The sequence below is a fragment of the Elephantulus edwardii genome, unplaced genomic scaffold, assembly GCF_000299155.1.
Source record: "Elephantulus edwardii isolate Elephantulus edwardi_28Jun2011 unplaced genomic scaffold, EleEdw1.0 scaffold00026, whole genome shotgun sequence".
NCBI classification, from domain to species: Eukaryota; Metazoa; Chordata; class Mammalia; order Macroscelidea; family Macroscelididae; genus Elephantulus; species Elephantulus edwardii.
The window spans coordinates 20,471,289-20,492,147 of NW_006399776.1; the positions used below are offsets into that span (position 1 = coordinate 20,471,289).

General features: G+C 36.8%; 1 protein-coding gene across 1 annotated transcript in view; it reads right to left on the bottom strand.

Moving 5' to 3' along the window:
* CHD8 (chromodomain helicase DNA binding protein 8) overlaps positions 1–20,859 on the bottom strand; it is a 45,671-nt gene that overhangs the window by 14,015 nt on the left and 10,797 nt on the right. Inside the window, exons 9-20 of the mRNA XM_006883114.1 lie at positions 17,892–17,975; positions 14,513–14,650; positions 10,036–10,157; positions 9,677–9,920; positions 8,342–8,518; positions 6,553–6,696; positions 6,047–6,302; positions 3,487–3,697; positions 2,928–3,123; positions 1,530–1,697; positions 1,171–1,350; positions 721–831 (exon numbers count right to left, since the gene is read on the bottom strand). Of these exons, the coding sequence (XP_006883176.1) occupies positions 721–831; positions 1,171–1,350; positions 1,530–1,697; positions 2,928–3,123; positions 3,487–3,697; positions 6,047–6,302; positions 6,553–6,696; positions 8,342–8,518; positions 9,677–9,920; positions 10,036–10,157; positions 14,513–14,650; positions 17,892–17,975 (2,031 nt within the window). The remainder of the gene's footprint in view (positions 1–720; positions 832–1,170; positions 1,351–1,529; positions 1,698–2,927; positions 3,124–3,486; positions 3,698–6,046; positions 6,303–6,552; positions 6,697–8,341; positions 8,519–9,676; positions 9,921–10,035; positions 10,158–14,512; positions 14,651–17,891; positions 17,976–20,859) is intronic.

Consider the following 20,859-nt stretch of genomic DNA (forward strand, 5'->3'; position numbering starts at 1 on the left):
AATAATAAAATAATAATAATTTTTTAAAAAAATCTAATTTGCCTTTTATGTTAAAATCTAAATTGATGAAGGAGCCAACTGGCAGGATAACTGGTCTCTATTTGTCTGAAACAACAGAGGGAGAATATGGAATGTTTGGTGAATTGCCTCTACAAACAACTACTTTCTTTGCCACAAGACCAGAAGAATTGGATGGTGCCCGGCTACAAGTTTTCAATATTTTTGATCTAAAACTCTAGAGAGAAATCCTGACCAAATGAAGGAAAATGCAGAATGAAATTTCAAATTCTCATAGTTTCTGGGAGCCATAGTGACACGTTAAACCAAAAATATTCCCCAAAGTCTTCTTGAAACCAAATAATACTAAATTTTACATGTACATATAAATGCTTACAGTTTTTGTTACATACATTCTAAAGAGTATAAATTAAAATTCATTCTTCCCAAACCTTAAAAAATCCTAACACTAATTAACAAACCCAAACTGAAATTTAAAGCCTACAATGACATACAAAATAATCTACAGGAGATCAGGAAATAAAGTGGTAAATACAAAAATACTTTTCTGAGAAATCCCATGCAAAGTTTCTACAAAAGACTTTATACATATACTAGCATAAATCAAGGTTTAGCAATAGAAAGTAAGCCTCAGAGTAGCTACAAAGACTTCTAGAAGCTGTCTTCTTTAATACTTTCTTTCTGAAAAAAGGGTAAACTCACTTTGCTGTTGAGTAGATCCATGTCGAGGTCAGCCTTTTTAGCCCACTTCTGCCAAAAGTTGGGGTCATCCAGAGAAATATCTGTCCTGTTTTCAGAAGCAACAAAGCTTGCCTATTGAGGAATAAAGGCATAGAATGAAACAGATCGTATTTTCCATAGCAATAAGGAACCCTAGTGACAGAGGACCTTATGTGCTGGGCTGTTAACTGAAAGGTCATAAATTCAAATCTACCAGCCCCATGGTGGGAAAAAGATGGTAAATAGTGTGCTTCCATTAATATTACAGCCTCAGGGACCCAAAAGATGGTTGCTATGAGTCAGGTCCATTGGTAGTAGTGGATTTTGAGTTTTCTTTAAAAAGCAACGGGAATCTAATAACTCCATCATAAAAAGATAATTAAATCCTAATCTGCCTCTTCTTTCCTGGTCTCTAGAACAAACAGAACATACCTTAGCAAACGTAGAACCTTTCCCTTCAGACTCAATAGTGATAGTTGTAGTTCGTCTTAACAAGATCTGATCAATGTCTTCCTCACAGAACTTGGAGCCTTCATCATCTTCCTCCATTATGGCTGCATATGCTCCTTTTCTTAACAGATCTTCAATCTCTTTCTTAGAGAATTGCTGGATCTGAATGAAATAGAAAGAAGATGAGACTTATTATATCTAAAGACTTCTTATAACCATGTTATAATTTTTGTTACTATATGTTAAGAAATAAAAATTTGATAATAGAAATAAGATATTCAGATTCATATGCAAAAATAGATTTTATTATCTTCTATCACTGTAGACTTAAGAGGACTCACTCCAGTAATGTTGCCATCCCTTCCACTCATGGACTGAAGCACAGCCTTGTCTAATCCCAATTTGAGGCTAGCCTTATCAAACATCTCTCTCTCATAGGAATTACGAGTGATGAGACGGTACACTTTCACAGCTTTGCTCTGCCCAATTCGATGACATCGTGCTTGAGCCTGCATTAAAAGAAATTGGACAGGGAAATTGAGAAAATATAAAACTAAGGGAAATAAATATATATATAAAGAATCATTTCATGACTGTCACATTTATAAAACAATCAATGCAGAATTAAAATTAAAGGGTAAGTTTCAAGATGAAACTATTGCCTCATCAGTAGATTGTGTTGTTGTGTACCACAGAGTTGGAACCAACACATAATTGGCTATCTGGTGGGTTTTTCAGATGCAGTTAATCACCTGGAAAGAGACTGCCCATCCTTCTCCCATGGAGCAGCTGGTGGATTTAAATTGCATGCCTTAAAGGATTGCAACACAGCTTCACACCACTAAGCCACCAGAACTCCTTTAGACCTCTCTTAACTACTCTTTCCTGTTTAGTACAGCAATTTATGACCACAGGTTAACTTTTCTTCAGCTCTTGAATAATGGTAGTGAAAATAATCCTAGATTGTTTTGGGATTGCAGCACAGATTCTTGCCAGTAGGCCACCAGAGTTCCCTTTCAGTAGATTATACACCACAAAAATGTGTTAAGTGTCCATGTCTATTTGTTTATATACCATTCATAGCTGTTTTTATGCCAAGAACTTAGATGAGTACATCTCCTCATTTATTCACATGGTTAAACGTCAAAGATGATTAGGTGAAAACAGAAGATGATAATATCAGATCACAACATGGAAGGTAATTACATCATCACATGACTGCTAAATAACAGCATTACGTAACTACCAAACCCTAAGAATTATGGCTCAGCCACACTGACACACAACCTTAACCATCACCTTCAGCGTTACCATACATCTCAGTGTTCATTAGTGCCACAATTATGTTATTAACACGTTGCCGCACAAGACGGCAAACTTGTTTCTAAGGACGGTCGTCAATATAAAATGTGTGCAGCAACGTGTTAATACACAATATAAGTTAGGAAGTAGATTATTAAACGAGTGTCATAACTGTGAAACATTAAACCAGATAGTAAATAAGCGAGAAAAAAAAAAGGTGTAGTTGCAACAGAAATTGTATGGCCTGCAAAGCCTAGCATATTTAATAAATGATCCCTTATGAAAAAGTTCAATGATCCTTCTAGACTGCCACCCTCAATTAAGTAAGTAATTCCATACTGTCTGAAAGAAAAGGCTTTCTAAGACACCTTGAGTCAGGTGAGAAGGTTCCTGTATCTCCTAAGTTGGGTACTCCCTAAGACAATGATATCATTTACCTGCAGGTCATTTTGAGGATTCCAATCTGAATCAAAGATGATGCATGTATCTGCAGCAGTGAGATTAATACCAAGCCCACCAGCCCGAGTACACAGCAAAAAGACAAAGCGGTCTGAATCTGGCTTGCTGAAGCGGTCAATAGCAGCCTGTCGAAGGTTGCCTCTAACTCGCCCATCAATACGCTCATATAAGTACCTGCATGAGAATCACAGAAGAAAAATTCAAGTAGTTAAGAAAGAGGAAGAGTTCAAAGATAGCAGACTAGGATCAATTATTAGTACCTGCTTATCTCTAATTGGTAAAAAAACTTCATCAAAAAAGATGGAGTGAAAATTCGAAATAAAGTTCTCCTGCCCTAAGCTATGTTGTTAGGTGTCATTGACTCATGGCGACACTATAAACAAAACATCTGAACCCTGTTCTATCCTGCACCATGCTCATACTTCCTGACACACAAGAGCCCACTGCAGCAGTCACCAGGTCAGTCCACAAGTCTTCCAACTCTTTACAGCTGAATGAAGACAGTTAAGCATAAAGTTATAGATGACTCTTTCTCACCTCCTTTGGATTAGATAATCTTCTAGGATATCTAGGCATCGTACCATTTGGGAAAAGATCAGAACTTTATGGCCACCAGCTTTAAGTTTAGGAAGTAACTTGTCAATAAGAACCAATTTGCCAGCTGAACGAACCATGGCCTGTAGGTGGAAGTCATGAGGTATAATATGGCAAGCTTCCCGAAATTCTGTAAGGATTTTTTCTTCTGCACCTGCCAAGAGAAAAATTAAATCAGAAGTTGAGACTCTGAAAAACATATTAAGGATACAGTTTATTTAATTTAGATAAGGAAGAAAAGAAATAATCTGACTTGAGATCAACATTTTTTACTCATAGAATTAAAGAAATCCTAAATCATCCACATTTTTATGCTAACAAAATAGAATTAGAAAGTTTATAATTGGGGAAAAAAGATGGACAAGACACTATCATCCCATACCTGTACTAAAAGCAAAGCAAAAATTCAGTATTAATAACATTTATCCAAAGGACTTAGATCTTACTCATGAAATTCTAAGGAGGAAATCCTATTTCTTTGTTTTAATTGTGATTTTAAAGAAAGTTTAAGAAAGGTTGGGTTTTCATTCATTCATTAATACATATTTTTTCTCCTTTAATTCACTTTGTAATGCACGTCTTATTCCAGATTGTTGTTATATATATCATCTATAACCATCATTCTTTTCCGATAGTCCTCCTCTTCACCTATTCCAGTGCAGTGTTCATAATCTATCCACTCTTTTCCTGCTCTCCTCCTAACTCCCAGTGTCCATCCTATTTTAAAAATAGCAGTCTTATGTAATATGTATTTGTTCTTTTGTGACAGAGATATTTCACTCAACATAATGTCTTCCAGATTCATCCATGTGGTGGTGGTGGTGGTGGTGGTATGTGTTAAGTCACCTGTGATTTATAGTGATCCTATTTTCAGCACCTCTGAAGCCTGCCCTGTCTGGAGCCAGGTCTCACTGATTCTAACACACCAACCCTCATTGCATCACTGTTGTTGCTGCTGATTGCCTTCGAGTCAAGCACAACTCATAGTGAACCTATGAACAAAAGGCCTGAAGCCCCTCTACAACTATCAGCATTATCAAAGTTTCCAGAGGCATGTTTTTTACAAAGTGGACACCACTGTGTTCTATAAATTCACTGGTTTTTTGATGCTTCGTAATGTTCCATTGAGTGAAATGTACCACAGTTTATAATTTATCATTTAATGATGGGCACATGGCTGCTTCCATTTGTTCACTATCATAAATAATGTGGCAATAAACATGAGTGTACATACATCAGTTTCTGTCACAGGTCTGGTTTCTTTAGGTATATTCCTAATAGTGGGACAGCTGGGTCAAATGGTATGTCTATTTCCAACTTTTTCCCCCCTCAACTTTTTAAGGATTGCCTTACATAGTGGTTGTTCTATTTTACAATCCCACCAGCAATGTAGGAGAGTTTCAAACTCTCCACATCTTTACCAGTATTTGTTGTTTGCTGGCCTTCTGAACATTCCTATTGTTGCTGAGGTGAGATGATATCTCATCATTTTGATTTGCTTTTTCCCTAGTAACTAGGGATTTTTAACATTTCTTCGTATGCTGACCATCTGAATTAAGAACCCAGAAATCAACCCATCTACCTATGGTCAACTGATCTTTTACAAGGAGACAAAAATCAATTTAGTGGGGAAATGATAGCCACTTTAACAAATGCTGTTAGCAAAACCTCACAATCATCTGTAGAAAGCTTAGGCAAGTTCCACACTACCTCACAGCATATACAAAAATCCCTAACTAACTAAACTAACTAACTAGTAAAACTGAAGACTCTATAGCTCATCAGAGGAAAAAATAATAGCAAACTCAGAAGCCCTAATCTATAGCAAAAATACACGTCCAAGAATAAGGAAAAACTCGCAACACGAAGATAGATAAATGGGACCTTCTAAAAATTAAATCCTTATGCGCATCAAAAAACTTCTCCACTTATGGTGAAACGGAAGCCCATAGACTGGCAAAAAAAATATTTGGCAATGACATATCTGATAAAGGACTCCTATCTAAAATTTATAGATTACTCCAGCATCTAAGTAAGAAAAAGGCAAATAACCAAATCACAACATGGGCATAAGATATTAATAGATACTTCCAAAAGGGAATTCTATGTAACTTTGTAGATTATGCAGACACAAGGGAGCTATGGTAGCCTAGTGACTAAGGAGTTGTGCTGTCCACTCAAAGGCAGACAGTTCAAAACCACCAGCTACTCCGTGGGACAAAGACAGAAAATCTTCTCCATTGCGATTTACAGCCTCTGAAAACCCACTGGATGATCAGCTATTGGTTCATTTAGACTCAGTGGCACATAATAACGGTAGTGTACCAAATGGAGTAGAAAGAACTAGAGAGACAATCCACATAATAATTTTTCCAAAAGAGAGCTTACTCCCCTGTAGATGAAGTTAGATCTGTAGGGGTATCTATTCTCCCCAAAGACTATTGTTTTAGAAAGTAAATATAGATCATTTTAAAACTCGGAAATTTTCTAGAAATTCTCTCACCATTGATGAGATAAGGATGGTTGCAGCATTTGCGTAACTCCATCATTGTGTTGAGTAAATTAGGCATATTGGTATGGCCTGCCCCTTTGGAAAGGAAGGAGAAATTCTTTTCCAGAATAGCCCGGTAATATTTCTTCTGGATGTTGGTCAGCTCTACCTCAATAATAGTTTCCTGTTTGGGTGCCAGGTTTTTCTCAACATCCTCTTTGAGTCTTCTAAGCATCATTGGCTTGAGAATGGCCTGAAGTTTTTGAACCTGTTCAAAACACAAACCAAAAAGGGCATCAGTTACAAGGAGAGCAACATGTGGAAACATGCAGCACTGTGCAACTCCATCAGTTTTCCAGTATCTGAGAAATGCAGACTTTGGACATGCCACGTATGATGTAGGCACAGAGCTATGAAGTCAGAGAGGCTCACAATGCAGCTGGCAAAAGATGTCAAGCTGACACAAATGTCTACCTTTTTTATGCTGGATAAAGTACCACATCAGACAAACTTCCTACCTGTTCCTCAGTCTTAAGATCCCCAAAGTCCTTGAGGAACTCTGATTCTGAGGGAAACTGTGAAGGTTCCAAGAAATGGAGCAAACTAAACAGTTCCTCCACAGTATTTTGCAATGGTGTTCCTGTGAGTAGCACTTTATGTTCCTAGAAATGAAAGAAAAAAAAAAGAATGGCAAACTCAAAAACACAAAAGATTTCCAGGGTATACCATTAAATATATTTAGATTTCTGTATCTGTAAAATGATGAGACTAAAAAAGATTACTGTCTTTATCATTCATTTGCTTGCTCATAATAAACATAAAACATTTTTCTTTTAAACATTCAAGATATATTTTTTATTTATTTTAGAATTTGATATAATCAATGATTTACTTTTAACAACACCCGTCTTGCATAAAACATTTTCAAGATACGGCTTCGTATTATCTTAAATACTGAACTTAAACCATGTTTTTGTTTTCAATTACACATGTGTCTACACTCACTAGATTAAAATATGGTCTTTAATTCCTTAAGGTTCCTATCAGGATTCACTCCTTGCATCTAGAATTACTCTCACCAAAAGTCAAAGTGATAACACAAATGATACTTTGTGTGTCAGATCCTATACCTTAAAAGGCCTTGCATCTCCTACCTCTGCCCTCTAGGAGCACTACTCTGATATTAACAGAGAAATAAAATCAATCTGGTTCACTGAAGGATTGGAAGCCATGTAGAAGATAAACCAGGAACTCTGGCCAATAACTTACATGAAATGCCAGCTGTAGTCGCACTAATGATTCTAGCCAAGACCATCAGAAAAATTGCAGAGTCCAATGTAAGTTGCTAAGCTTATGAACCATCATGAAAAATGATGGTAATTGTTTTAAGATGCTGAATTTTAGAGCATTATGTTTGTTGTTGTGTACTATAGAGCTGGAATAAATTCATAGCTGACAGGAGATTGACTATCTTTCTCCCAAGGAATAGCTGGCAGCCTTGAACCATATGCCTTTGAGATTGTAGTGCAGCTTCTTGCCACTAGGCCACCAGAGCTCCAATTAAGTAACTAATATAACACCATCACTACCTCTTCACATAGTTAAGAATGCCAAAACTACAATTCCTTTCCAATTCTAAAATTTGTAACTCTTACATGACTTTTTCTTTATACTAGACTCCCACAGCCCCTCTTCACCACTCAGATTGATTTTGATTATTTCCTTCCTTTCTACATTAGCATTGTTTTAATTGTACAGAGAATTATAATTATAGTTGACCCTTAAACAACATGGATTTGCATTGTGCAAGCATAGTTATACATGGATTTTTTAAAGGAATATCTGGTACCTAGTGTTAAGAAGTTGTGCTGCAATCACAGTTACATATGGATTTTTTTCCCCCTTCCTGCAAGTTCAGTGTGCAAATTTTTTGCACAGAGATGATTATCTTGCACAGTAGATGAGTATCTACTTAAGCAAATTGTCCAAACACTTGAGCAAGTGTAGTTCAAATGCATGTGTTCAAGGCTCAGTCCATGCAGTGCAAACTTGTGTTGTTCAAATTAACCCTAAAACAACCTATAAATTATAAGTGGATATTTTATTTAACAGAAGATTGGAACTCTTAACCCCATTTAACACACTGTTGAAAACTCAATGATCAGCACCCTCCATCAGATATCCAAAGCTGTAAATGGCAATGAAAGGAGAGTATCTGTTTTTCTCTCAAAAGGTAGCTGGTAAACTGTTCAAGAGTCAAATGTGAATTTCAAGATTTGTGCTTAAAGGTTTGTGTAGAAAACTCACCAGGTCCATGTGCTTGAGGCTATCAAGAAGCTTACAATTACGGTTCTTAAGTCGATGAGCTTCATCAATGATAACACAACGCCACTCAATTTCCCGAAGTTCTGGACAGTCTGACAAAATCATCTCAAAAGTGGTGATCAAGGCATCAAATTTGTATGCACCTGGGATAAGGCGCCCCTAATCATAAAAGCAAGGAACATCAGAAAAGTTCTGAAATAAACCTAAATAAACGAAGGCATTTTCTGAATTACCCATTCTTTTTTCTATATTCAGGCAGGTGCCTATTTGAGAAAAAACCAAACCCAAACAAAACACACACACATCCAATTCCCACCCACTGTCCTCCATACTCCGTTTCTATGGAAAATGACAGACCTCACTAAAAGCAGTTACGTTTTTTCTGACGCTAGTATATACCCAGGTCATGTTTTTATGTTCTAGATTTTCTGTTAATTAACATTAAAGTTCACAAATATTAGACACAGCTGAAATATACAAGACAAAAATAAAAGTAAATATTGGTAATAAAGTAAAATGGTCAAATGAAACTCTCTGCCATCATGTCAACTCTGACTCACAGCGACCCTGCGGGACAGAGTAGAACTGCATGCAGAGCTTCCAAGGTTGTAATCTTTATGGAAGCAGACGGTCGTGTCTTTCTTCCATGTAACTAGTGTAACTAAGAAACTATTAATTTGAATTTAAATAACCGCTGATCTTTTGGTTAGCAGCCAAATTCTCTGACCACTACGTCATCAGGGCTCCTAATGGTATATTAGCAAGTCTAAAAACTGACAGAAGAAGCAAATCAATTAACAAATTTGAGAACCACAAAATGTGATTTGAGAAAATTTGGTTTGGTAGAAATAAAAACTATAAAACAAAAATAATGGTAGGGAAAAAATTAATAAAATGCAATATTGATAAAAAAGACTGATTATCTCAATTTTTATTTTCAAATATACATAGAAAGTTACAGATCTTGGAGAAAGTTTCAGCACACTAAAAAAGAAAAGGTTTAAGGTCACTACCACATAGGGAGAAATGATCAAGGAATTAAAAATGGCTAAATGAATTTTGTTCTGAAAAATATTCTCTTGATAGGTTACCAATGAGGCTAAAATTTTATTTAAAACATACGAATTTGCAAATAAAGGCAGAATCTCCACTAGATTAAACATCCACTGGGTGAAAACAGCCAAGTCAAAAGCCTATACACAACTATACAAAAATGTCTTAAATCACAAGAGCTTTTATTCCTGTGTAGCCTCTATAATCCCAGGTACCTTGAACCACTTTCCCTGAATCATAAAATTCCTAAGATATACAACTCACCCGTGAATCTTTGCAGTACATTTCATATTGCTGAATCATCTGTCTGCTGGCCAGACTACCATGGTACACAATAGTGTTCATCTCTGTCCATGTATTGAATTCACGTTCCCAGTTAGTAATTGTGGATAGTGGGGCAATGACCAGGAAGGGGCCATGGATGCCTACGTTATATACTTCCTGTAAGAAGGCAATGGACTGAATAGTTTTGCCCAATCCCATCTCATCAGCCAGGATGCAGTTCTGCCTAGAGATTCATCACAGAGAAGAAAGTTATTTTAAAATATACTATTTTTCAAAAAAAATAGGAAGAAAAAAATGATTTAAAATGTTTAGACTGAGCCTACATCTTTTGACTTTACCTATTATACCAGTTAAAGAGTAGCCAGTTGACTCCTTCCAATTGATATTCTCGTAACTGGTTTCTGTTTTTATACTCATGAGATAGTTCCAACTTCTTCCATGAACTTGCCTGAGGACGATTCTAAGAAATAAGAAGTTGTCATTAAAAAAAAGAAAAGAAAAAAGAAAGAAATTCAAATAAACAAGAAAAATAAGGCAAAATTTGCTACATTTCTAATAATACAAGTAAATGGAGCAGAAAATCAATGTCTGGACAAATAAAAATAAATATATTTATACTCATAGGTTCACAATGATCCTTTAAAAAAACCCACAAAACATAAGAGTACAAGAAAAAAGCCTCACTGGTTACTTCTGAAGAATGCCAGAGAGCTACTTCATTATTTTGAAAACTTGCAAGTAAAGGAAAAGAATAAAGCGTTCATCCTCATGTCCTAGAGGATCTATATTTCAGAGTAACCAAATTAATACATGAAAGAAAATTTCTTTTCATAGAAGATTCTAGCTAATAATAAATGTTAACATTACAAAGGACAACATGCTTAGGAAATGCACCAATATGTAAGAAGTATATCTGCCACTCCTTCTAACCCATCAGACATAACTACAGAAAAATACTATGTAATAAAAATGTCTGCAATGATAAAAATGGTTTTTATCTACCTATGGCTACTGAAATGTAGTCTAGTATTAACAAACTATTAACTTAAATTTAGCCAACTCTTCTGTGGTTAGGAACTACTGTACTGAACAACCCAAGGTTACTAAGTTTCATCAGAAAGCAATGTGCTAGATCTAAGAGTAAATGGGAAATATAAAAAACAGAGAACATATGAAAAGTATCAAGAACTCTTCACACACAGTAAAACTTGGACTGTGGAAAACACCACAAAAAAAAAAACCACTGAGTTTTTACAAAAGAAAATTGAAGGGAGAAAGAGAGAGAAAAATGAAGATGGAAAGGAATTATAATAAAGAGCAACCTGAGATACATTAATCAATGGCAACACATGAACCTCATTTAACATCTAATTCACACAAGGTCTTATAAATGAAAAGACAATCAGAAGAATCTAATAGTGAATGGATATTGAATGACACTAAGAATTTTTAGTGGTTTTTTCCAGCCATCCAGTATTATTTATCTTTCAGAGAGAGGTACTACAATATTTGTGCTAAAATAATTAGAGAAATGAGGAAATGAGTGGGTGGAGAAATACATGACATAAGATTAGCTGTTGTTGCCACTAGGCCACCAGAGTTGGAAAAGGGTAAAGAGGAACGGGGAAAGGTGGAAATCACTAGAAAAGCACAGTATTATGGGCAGATCGGGGGAAGGAGTGAAGGAACAGGAAAGATTCAATGCGGACTTGAAGGGAAGGTGTAATAATAGGCACAGATCAATGTTAATTAAATGGTATAGGTAATATTATATAAATATATAATGGTATATATTAATGATTGAAACACTGTAAATGAAAGACTATATATAAAATACAATGTATATAAATGAAACACAATGTAAACAAATGACTGAATGGAAACAAAAATAAGAAGAAAAAAGGGAAGGGGGAAGGAGAAACCATCACTGGGATGGTGGAGGTTGGTGAGACAGAATGGGCACAGGTTTGGTGGGGTAATTGGGGGGCAGTGTGATAATAGACATGGACAGGTAGGTGGTAGTTACTTGTATTAACTATAGTGTATGACAGATTGTGTGGGGCACAGTGTGCATGGTTAAAACACAGTGCGTATGGGTGGCTATGTTGTTGTTAAGTACCGTCGAGTTGCAGGCGACTCATAGTGACGCTATGAAGCAGAGTCCTCGACGCTTAGGTGCCTTTCATACTTTCTCTAGGTTCATAGGGTTTCCGAAGGCAAGCTATTATGGAAGTGGATGCCACTCCTCCTTCCAAGCTTGTTTCAATCGGGGAGCTCTACCCAACACTCTCTGTCTGCACTGGGTAGATGGCTGGCTATATGCAAATCAAATTTTTTTATTAATTTTTTTCCTTTTTTTTTTAAATAGCATTCCGTTTATTACAAATATTTAGTACTGGCTTCCCATATTTCCCCCCTTTTGTTTTTATCATACTTATGTTATCATCTAGATGAGCAGCAAATCAATTATTTTTAAAAAGTGGAGGGGGATGGAAAAAAATGTATGGTATAAAATGAACACTGGTTACTGTAGACTGTGTTATTCCACCTTCATCCAGTACTTGACTGTAAGTACTAAAAAGGAAGATCTGACTTGAAGATAAGCTTGTTAAGAGTAGAATCTGGTAGTGGGTTTTAGAGCTTGGGCAAGGGGAAAGGCTGAGGTCCAACTCTGAAGAGATTTGCATGTGAATTGATTTGTGGACCCACATTGAACTTTTAATTGGCTGTTGTTATTGTTAGGTATTTTTGCACTGAGTAAGATTCAAAGAGACCCTATGAACAACTGATCTTAAAATCCTGTCTTCTCCTGTGCTCGCTTCATTTCTGAAATATCTGCGACCATTATTGCTTTCACCATGTCAATCCATCTAGTCAAAAGTCATTGTCCCTTTCATTGACTCTCTAGTTTTCCAAGCATGATGTCCCTCACCAAGGAATAACCTCTCCTAACAACATGCCCAAAGTATGTGATACTTGCCTCCAAGAAGTATGATGGCTGCACTTTTTCTAAGAGATACTGTTCATTCTTTTGATAGTCATCAAATAATGCAGCATTATTTTCCACCACTACAGCTCAAAACCATAAATTCTGTTATCCTTATTCCTGTCTAGATCTCAGATGCATAGAAAGGGACTAAAAAGACTAATCTTCAAACTGACATCACTGCTCCTCAGTAATTTGGAGAAGTCCCTGACAGCAGACTTGTCCAATGGAATCTCCTTACTAAGGATACTAATAGTGTTGATTTTTGGACCCAAGCAAGATTAAACAGTTGACAACTTCAATCTGTTCTCCATCTATCATGATGCTGCTTATAGGTTCAGTGAAGAGGAATTTTCCCTTGATGTTGAGATGTAATCTATACTTAAGACTGTAATCTTTGATCTTCTGTAGTATGTGTTTTGTTGTTGTTGTTGTTATGTGCCATCGAGTCGCTTGCAACTCATAGCGACCCTATGTACAACAGCCCTAAACTCTGCTCTGTCCTGTGCCAATCGCACCGTCCCTGACACTCCCAACCCAATTATCCCTGTCACTGAATCAATCCACCTCATAGAGGGCCTTCCTCTCCTGCACGTCCCTCCAACCTCCCAAGCATGATGTCCCTCTCCAAGGACCGGTCTCTCCTCACAACATGTCCAAAGTATGTTAGACAGAGCCTCAGAATCCTTGCCTCCAAGGAGCACCCGGTTTAACCCTTTCCAGGACAAATCTGTTTGTTTTCCTAGCAGTCCATGGTATTCTCAATACTATTCTCCAGCACCACAGCTCAAAGGCATCAATTCTCCTTCTATCCTCCTTGGTCATTGTCCAACTCTCTGATGCATAACAAGTGATTGCGAAGACCATTGCCTGTATCAGACGCACCTTAGTCTCCAGAGAGACACCATTGCTCTTCAGTACTCTGGAGAGGTCCCTAACAGCAGACTTTCCCATGGCATAAAATCTCATGTGTTTTGAGTCCTCCTCAATTTTAGTAAGCAAGGTCATCTATATAATGTATGTTGTTGTAGTCCTTTATCAACCCTGATATCACATTCTTCTCCATAGAGATCAGCTTTTCCAAAGATTTGCTCAGCAACAGATCAAATAGGTAGAGAGAGAGACTATAACCTTGACATACACCTTTACTGATTTTACATCATGTAGTATTTCCTTCCTCTGTTCAGAGAATGGCTTCTTGGTCTTGGTATAGGTTTCCATGAGCAAAATTACGTGTTCTGGGATTCCTACCATTTTCCATGTTAGCCATAGTTCGTCATAATTCACAAAGTTAAATGATGCTGCACAGTCAATAGAACATAGACATTCTTCTATGGTGTTACTTGCTTTCAGCCAGGATCCATCTGACATCAGAAATTATAGCCTTGGTGCCATGGCCTGTTCTAAACCCAGCTTGAACTTTTGGCCTCCAAATGTATTGTTCTAGCCATTTTTGGATCATATTCAGCATTAACATTCTTTACATACTGATAATTATTAAGGTGAATAATGAGTGCATTGAGTCTATCTTTTCACTATCTTTTACACTATCTTTTCACTTTTGCATATGTTTAAAAATTTCCATAATAAAAACTTAGACTTTCAGGGAGCAAAAGTGGTCTAAAAAGTGGGTAACAAGTTGTGCAGACAAGCCAAGGAGAAGCAGTTCATATCCACCTGCATCTTTGAGGGAGAAAGACTGGTGATCTACGCTAATGCAATTTACAACCTCTGAAAACCTGCTGGAGGATCAACTATGAATTGGTTCTGACTTGAAGGCAATGACTCTGATTTTTCATTATAAATACTATGAATGCAAATGTACTTACCACTCTTTTGAGTTCTGGGTGTCTTGCCTGGATCCGTTTAAATTCTCGAATCTTGCCCTCATCAACATCTTCTTTCAGCTCCCATGTACTATCCTCATAGGGCAAAGAGCACCATTTCACTAGGTAGTAAATTACAGGCTAGGAGAGAAGGCGGCAAGGCATTAATAAATGGACTCCATCTTCTCTGCTGTGTTTGACAGATAAAGAATTCAACTACAGAAACAGATCACAACTATCAATGTTTCAAAGTTGCTGAAAAAAATCAAGCCACAGGTTCACCTGCTGCTGGACCACTACTTCTGGCTTTGATTATTCTTCCATGCAACTTAAGAGGAGAATCTGTTCTAAAAGGAAGTTTCTATCTAGTAGTATTTAGAACACTGAGTACTCAAACATTATGTTACTCAAATGAGCAAATGAAGAAAAAAAATTTTTCATTTCCTATATTATGTTGTGTTGAATTTTATTAAGCCTGAAGGAGCATAGCATAGCATAGCAGGTACCTCTTGGCTTCTGGGCTTTTGGGGCTCAGGATGCAGACACTGCTTCAAGAACAGTCATCAAAAAGTAGTAAAGAGATTTCTTTGTAAGCCCAAGAGAGCTAGGAAATAACTACACATTATTAATGAAAAGAGGTAACAAAAGTGAAAAAGGAGAGCAAATGCTGAAGCTCTAACAGCAATATAATGCTTTAAGAAGGCATTCTACTGCACAGGAAGGGGAAGTGACCAGTGGTAAAAGAATCACGAAGATATTCATTCAAAATCTTTGCATTTTCATTTTTAGCTCTTATTAACCAACATTAGATTATTCATTATTTTTTGGGGCCTCGCATAATCTACAGGCATCTCTATTATTAATTTCTAGAATATACCTTAAAACTAGTTAACATGAAGTGTAGAAAAGAAGTACCTAAAAAATGTCACAGATCAAGGTATCCCTAGAGTACAATACAGAAAAGGGTAAAAGAGTGGCTCAGGTCACTTTCTATATAAAGCCATATGTCCAGGTCACACATTTCCAGTATTATAACTGAACTTTTCCAAGAACCTTAAAACGTATATTACTTATGTCCACTACTTGTTATGTGCCACCAAACTACATAGGACTCATACAGACTCTATGAACAACAGTTATGAATTCTGTCCTCTCCCTTGCTGGCCCTCCACCCTTCCAAACATGATGTCCTTCTCCAAGGACTGGCCTCTCCTGGCCACATGCCCAAAGTATATAAGACTGAGCTTCAAAATTTTTGCCTTCAAGACGCAGCCTGGTTTCACCCTCTCCTGGACAGACCTGTGTTTGTTCTCTTGGTAGTTCTTGGTATGTTCAATACTATTCATCAGCACTACAATTCAAAGGCATCAATTCTTCTGTCATTTTTAGTCATTGTCCAGTTAGGATGTAATTGCAAAGACCATGGCTTGGATCAAGAGCATCTTAGTCTCTACACTGACATTGTTGCTTTTCAGCACTCAGGAGAGGCACGTGACAGAAGTTTGCCCCAACGCAAATAGTCTTGATTTCCTGAATGCTAGTGCCAAGAGTGCTGATTGTGGACCCAAGCAAGCTGAAACCGTTAACAATCTCAATCTCTTCTCCATCTATCATGATGCTGCCAATTGGCCCAGTGTTAAGAATTATTCTTTTAATGCTGAGCTTCAATCCATATTGAAGACTGCAGTATTTGACATTCTGCAGTAAGTACCTCAGTCCCTCCTCTGTTTCAGCAAGCAAGGTTGAATCATCTGCATAACACAGGTCATTGATGAGTCTTCCTCCAATCCTGATGCCATATTCCTCCTCATAAAGTCCAGCCTCCTGAAAAATCTGTTCTGCATATAGACTGGAAAAAGCATGGAGACAGGATGCATATCCTGATGCACTCCTTTCCTGATTTTAAACCATGCAGTGTTTCCTTACTCTGTTCTGACAACTGCTTCCTGGTCCACGTATAGGATTCGCATGAGCACAATCTAGTGTTCCAGGATTCCCATTTTTGTCTAGGTTAGTCAAAATTTGTTGTGATCCAGAGTCAAATGCCTCTGCATAGTCAATAAAACACAAATAGATATTCATTTCTTTGGTACTCTGCTTTCAGCTAACATCCATCTAATCTAGCTAACATCCATCTAATCTATTGGTTATATCCCTACTACCAAGGCCTCTTCTAAATCTCAGTCCGCATGGTTCAAAATGAGGAAAGGAGTGCATCAGGGATGTGTCCTGTCTTTATATCTTTTCAATCTAGATGCGGAACAGATCATTCAGGAGGCTGGACTTTGTGAGAAGGATTGTGGAATCAGAATCAGAGGAAGACTCATCAAATACTTACATTATGCAGATGACACAACCTTGCTTACAGATACTGTGGACCAGAAGTATCTGCTGCAGAAGGTCAAGGACTATAGCCTTCAATATGGATTTAAGCTCAACTTCAAGAAAAGAAAGATTCTCATCACTAGGCCAATTGGCAGCACCATGACAGATGGAGAAGAGACTGAGACTGTTAACCGTTTCAACTTGCTTGGGTCCATAATCAACACTCAGCATCAGCAGCCAGGAAATCAAAAGAGAAAATGTATTAGGAAAATCTGCTATCAGGAGAGAAAATGTATTATGAAAATCTGCTATCAGGAAACTCTCCAGAGTACTGATGAGCAAAGATATCAGTATAGAGACCAAGATGTGCCTGATCTAAGCCATGGTCTTTGCAATTACTTTTTGTCCATCTGAGAGCTGGACAATTACTAAAGATGACAGAAGAATTTATGCCTCTGAGTTGTGGTGCTAGAGAAAGTAGAGTATTGAACATATCATGGACAGCCAAGAGAACAAACACAGGTCTGTCCCGGAAAGAGTGAAAGCAAGCTGCTCCTTAGAGACAATGAATTTTGAAGCTCTGTCTCCCATACTTTGGGCATGTTGCCAGGAGCTGCCGGTCCTTGGAGAAGGACATCATTCTTGGAAGGGTGGAGGGACAGCATAGGAGAGGAAGACCCTGGATGAGGTGGACTGATATAATGACTGGAATAATAGATAGAGATGTGTCAGAGACAATGAGATTGGCTCAGAATAGGACAGGGTTCAGAGCTATTGTGCATAAGGTCACTAGAAGTTGAAGGTGACTAAACGGCAGACATAACAACAACCAGATATATATGTCAAGGACTTCACACGTAAATTTAAAAAAAAAAAAGAGAGAGTAGGGTAAAAGAACTTTCAGTACTTAAATAGTTCCAACATGCTTGAGTTTATGAGAATCTTTGCATTTAGCCTTTTCCCCAAATCCTTTACCTTTCCAATATCATTCTATGTATCCTTCTGAAAAATTAAAAGTTTCTTTTCAGTCCCGGGAATTTTTCATGCACCAACTCACCTCTCCATTGTCTTTGTCAATACTGTGAGACTCATCCAATATTCTATCCACTTCTACATAGTCGGGATTGAAGGGCTCTTCATCCTAAATGAGTTATAAAACCAAATAATAAGACCACAAGATACTATCTAGCATATTCACCCTCTATCCCAACTTTCAGGAGTTTTGGTGGCCTACTACAAAGGGAGTCACAATACAAACCCAAAGGCTATGCCCTGGAGGCTCAAACCCACCATCAACTCCAAGGGAGAAAGACAAGCAATCTCCTCCTGTGAATACTGCTGTAGAGTCAGCTTCTTCAACTCAATAGCATTAAGTCTGAGTTTTAGGGTCCTACCTGCAGTTGATGACACAAACCTTACAATTTATTATGAAAACAGAAGTTACCAGATACGAGTTCTCCATTTTCCTAATATCAGATCATACAAACTATCTTGTGTCCACACTCATCTTCTTGTGTCCAAAGAGAAAGTACCTCTTCTCCCTAACAGAAAGTATTCTCTCTACCTACACGTAAGATCCCATCATTTGTTGTCTTCTGAGGAATCCTTTTCTCATGGTAATTTCCAGGGAAATACAAAGATGCTCTCCTATTTCCCATCTTAACTTAAAGACCTCCCCTTATCTCTACATCTGTCTGTCTGCTTCATACTCTTTCATACTTTTTTTTCATACTTCAAGCACTTTAAACACAGACTATTTCCCATTTCATCACCTCCATTACATTCATCCATTTACTCCAATCTGCCTTCCACTGCAATTTGTCCATTTCTACCATACACTAAAACTACTACTATCAAAATCATTAATAATCTCTAACTTGCTAAAAAGAATAAACATATCTGTGTACTCATTTTACTCTACCTCTAAATAATATTCAAGAATTCATCATTCTAAAAAAAAAAAAAAGAATTCATCATTCTTTCCTTAAAGGATCTTCTTATCTTGGCTTTCTATCATGCAAGAGGCTCTTGGTCTTTTTCAATCATTTCTTTTCCTTCTAAGTCAATGGTATTCAGGTAGTATCACAAGATAAAGGACACCAGGCTCCAAAAAAAGGACATCAAAGATGTATACTCCTCTCTCCTATCAGTCTTTCTACTGTATCATGAAATTTTGAGAAAATTCCTCAAGGATTGGTCCAAGGCTTACATTCACTCTTATTCTATTCTTTCTCCTTCAAGGTGATTTTATTCATTCTTAAGACTTTACTTTTTATATACAAATAAATTGTAGTCTGAACAATACAAACTTTAAAATCCACTCATTCTCTCTATTCACTCTAATCTACGCAATAATAATCTATCAAATAGGAAACTTCAATTGAGTATTTCTGTATTCTCCAAAATCTTCAATGCCATTTAAATGTGAAAATTCTACTGTATCAAATAGGTAAAATGGTTTATCTTTGTATTTAGAATAAAACACACTGCCACAAATGACAGCAAATGTGTTTTTAAGCATGGTCGTCTATTTTAAAAGTGTGCAGCATTCAACCATTTGCCATTCCTGAAAAAAGAAATATGTATTTGTGTTTTAAATAAAACTGGTGTAGGAAAGAAGAAAAAAAAGTGTGCAGCAACGTGTTAAATAGCTAAAAATGTAGGTGCACTGCAAAGTGTACTGGCGGAGGGTTAAGGAGATCGACGAAAAAAATGTGCAACAATGATAAATTTAAAAAAATAAATAAGCTAAATGTCTGCTTGTCTGATTTTTTACATCATCACAGGTCATTCACTCTATGTTGTTATAAAACAATTTGATTTTTTTTTTAATCCCTCATTTCCTCATCTTGTAAGGACCTTCACAAACGGTATTACTATACCATGAACAAGCTAACAGTTATCTTAGCCTTGTTAACGCCTATTAATAATTCAATGTGCAAGAGAAATGATGCTTCTCAGAGAGCTCTTGCCTACTTATCCAATGTATAATTCTTAATTTCTTCATTGTCATTCTTTTAATTTGCTGTGCCTTTGCACAAAATAAATTACATTTCCAGTATCTGTCTCTTCTCAGTTGTAAAATGTGCTATAGAAGAAGTATTCAAGTCTGTTTTGTTTATCGCAGTGTCAAGCATGTAATAGTGAAAAATAAATGAATGGTGTGACTGATTATATGACCTATCAAGAAAGGCATCCACTAAGAATTCATTAGTAAAACTCAGTTGGATGGTCAGATATTGTACATCGAATTCCAACTAGAAGAAAATTAATTTCATTATACACTTCAAAGTTAGACTTTAAAAGAAAAAAAAATGCAAGGGTCCACAATTAAGGTTGCATAGTGGAATGTACTTGGGGCGTTGGGAGGGGTGCGGGGAGATTGTGTACCAAGGAGGGAGTCTTTCTTTTACTTTTGAAAGAGAGGAGTGAACTGGGGGGCAGGAGGAGAGGGCTGGGCGGGTAGAGAAGTGCAATGAATGAATGGAAATCCAAATTCTCTGTAAATGTTCATTAAAAATATTAAAATAAAAAAGAAAAATGTAAACCAATTATTATTATTTTCATATAAAAGAAAGTATAAAACCTAAATAGTCCTTAAAAAAAAACACACAAAACCAACCAAACCTAAATAGTCCTTACTTGACCTCTTAATGTAATAAAGACAAGAATTTATTTACTGAGCAATCTGTTAGCATAAAGCTAATTTTATAAGATGTGTTCAGAAAGGAAAAAAAAGTTTTCTGTAACTACATTTTAGTTGTTGGGATATTTTTCCATTTTCTCATTTAGCTCTAAGAAGCTTTTTAAAAAGTGCTAGTTTTCCTTAAAATATGTTGTGGATTGAAATGTATCTCAAAAAAAATTTGCTGTAATTCTTACTGGGGAAACGTGATGTAGTCTGTAGCAAGCTGTGCTAAACCAAAGGTGGCAACCACTCACTACTTGGGTAAAAATATGGACACTCTCCTTTCACTTTGATTGACAGTTACAGAAATCTGAGAGTCAGATTCAACACTCGTGAA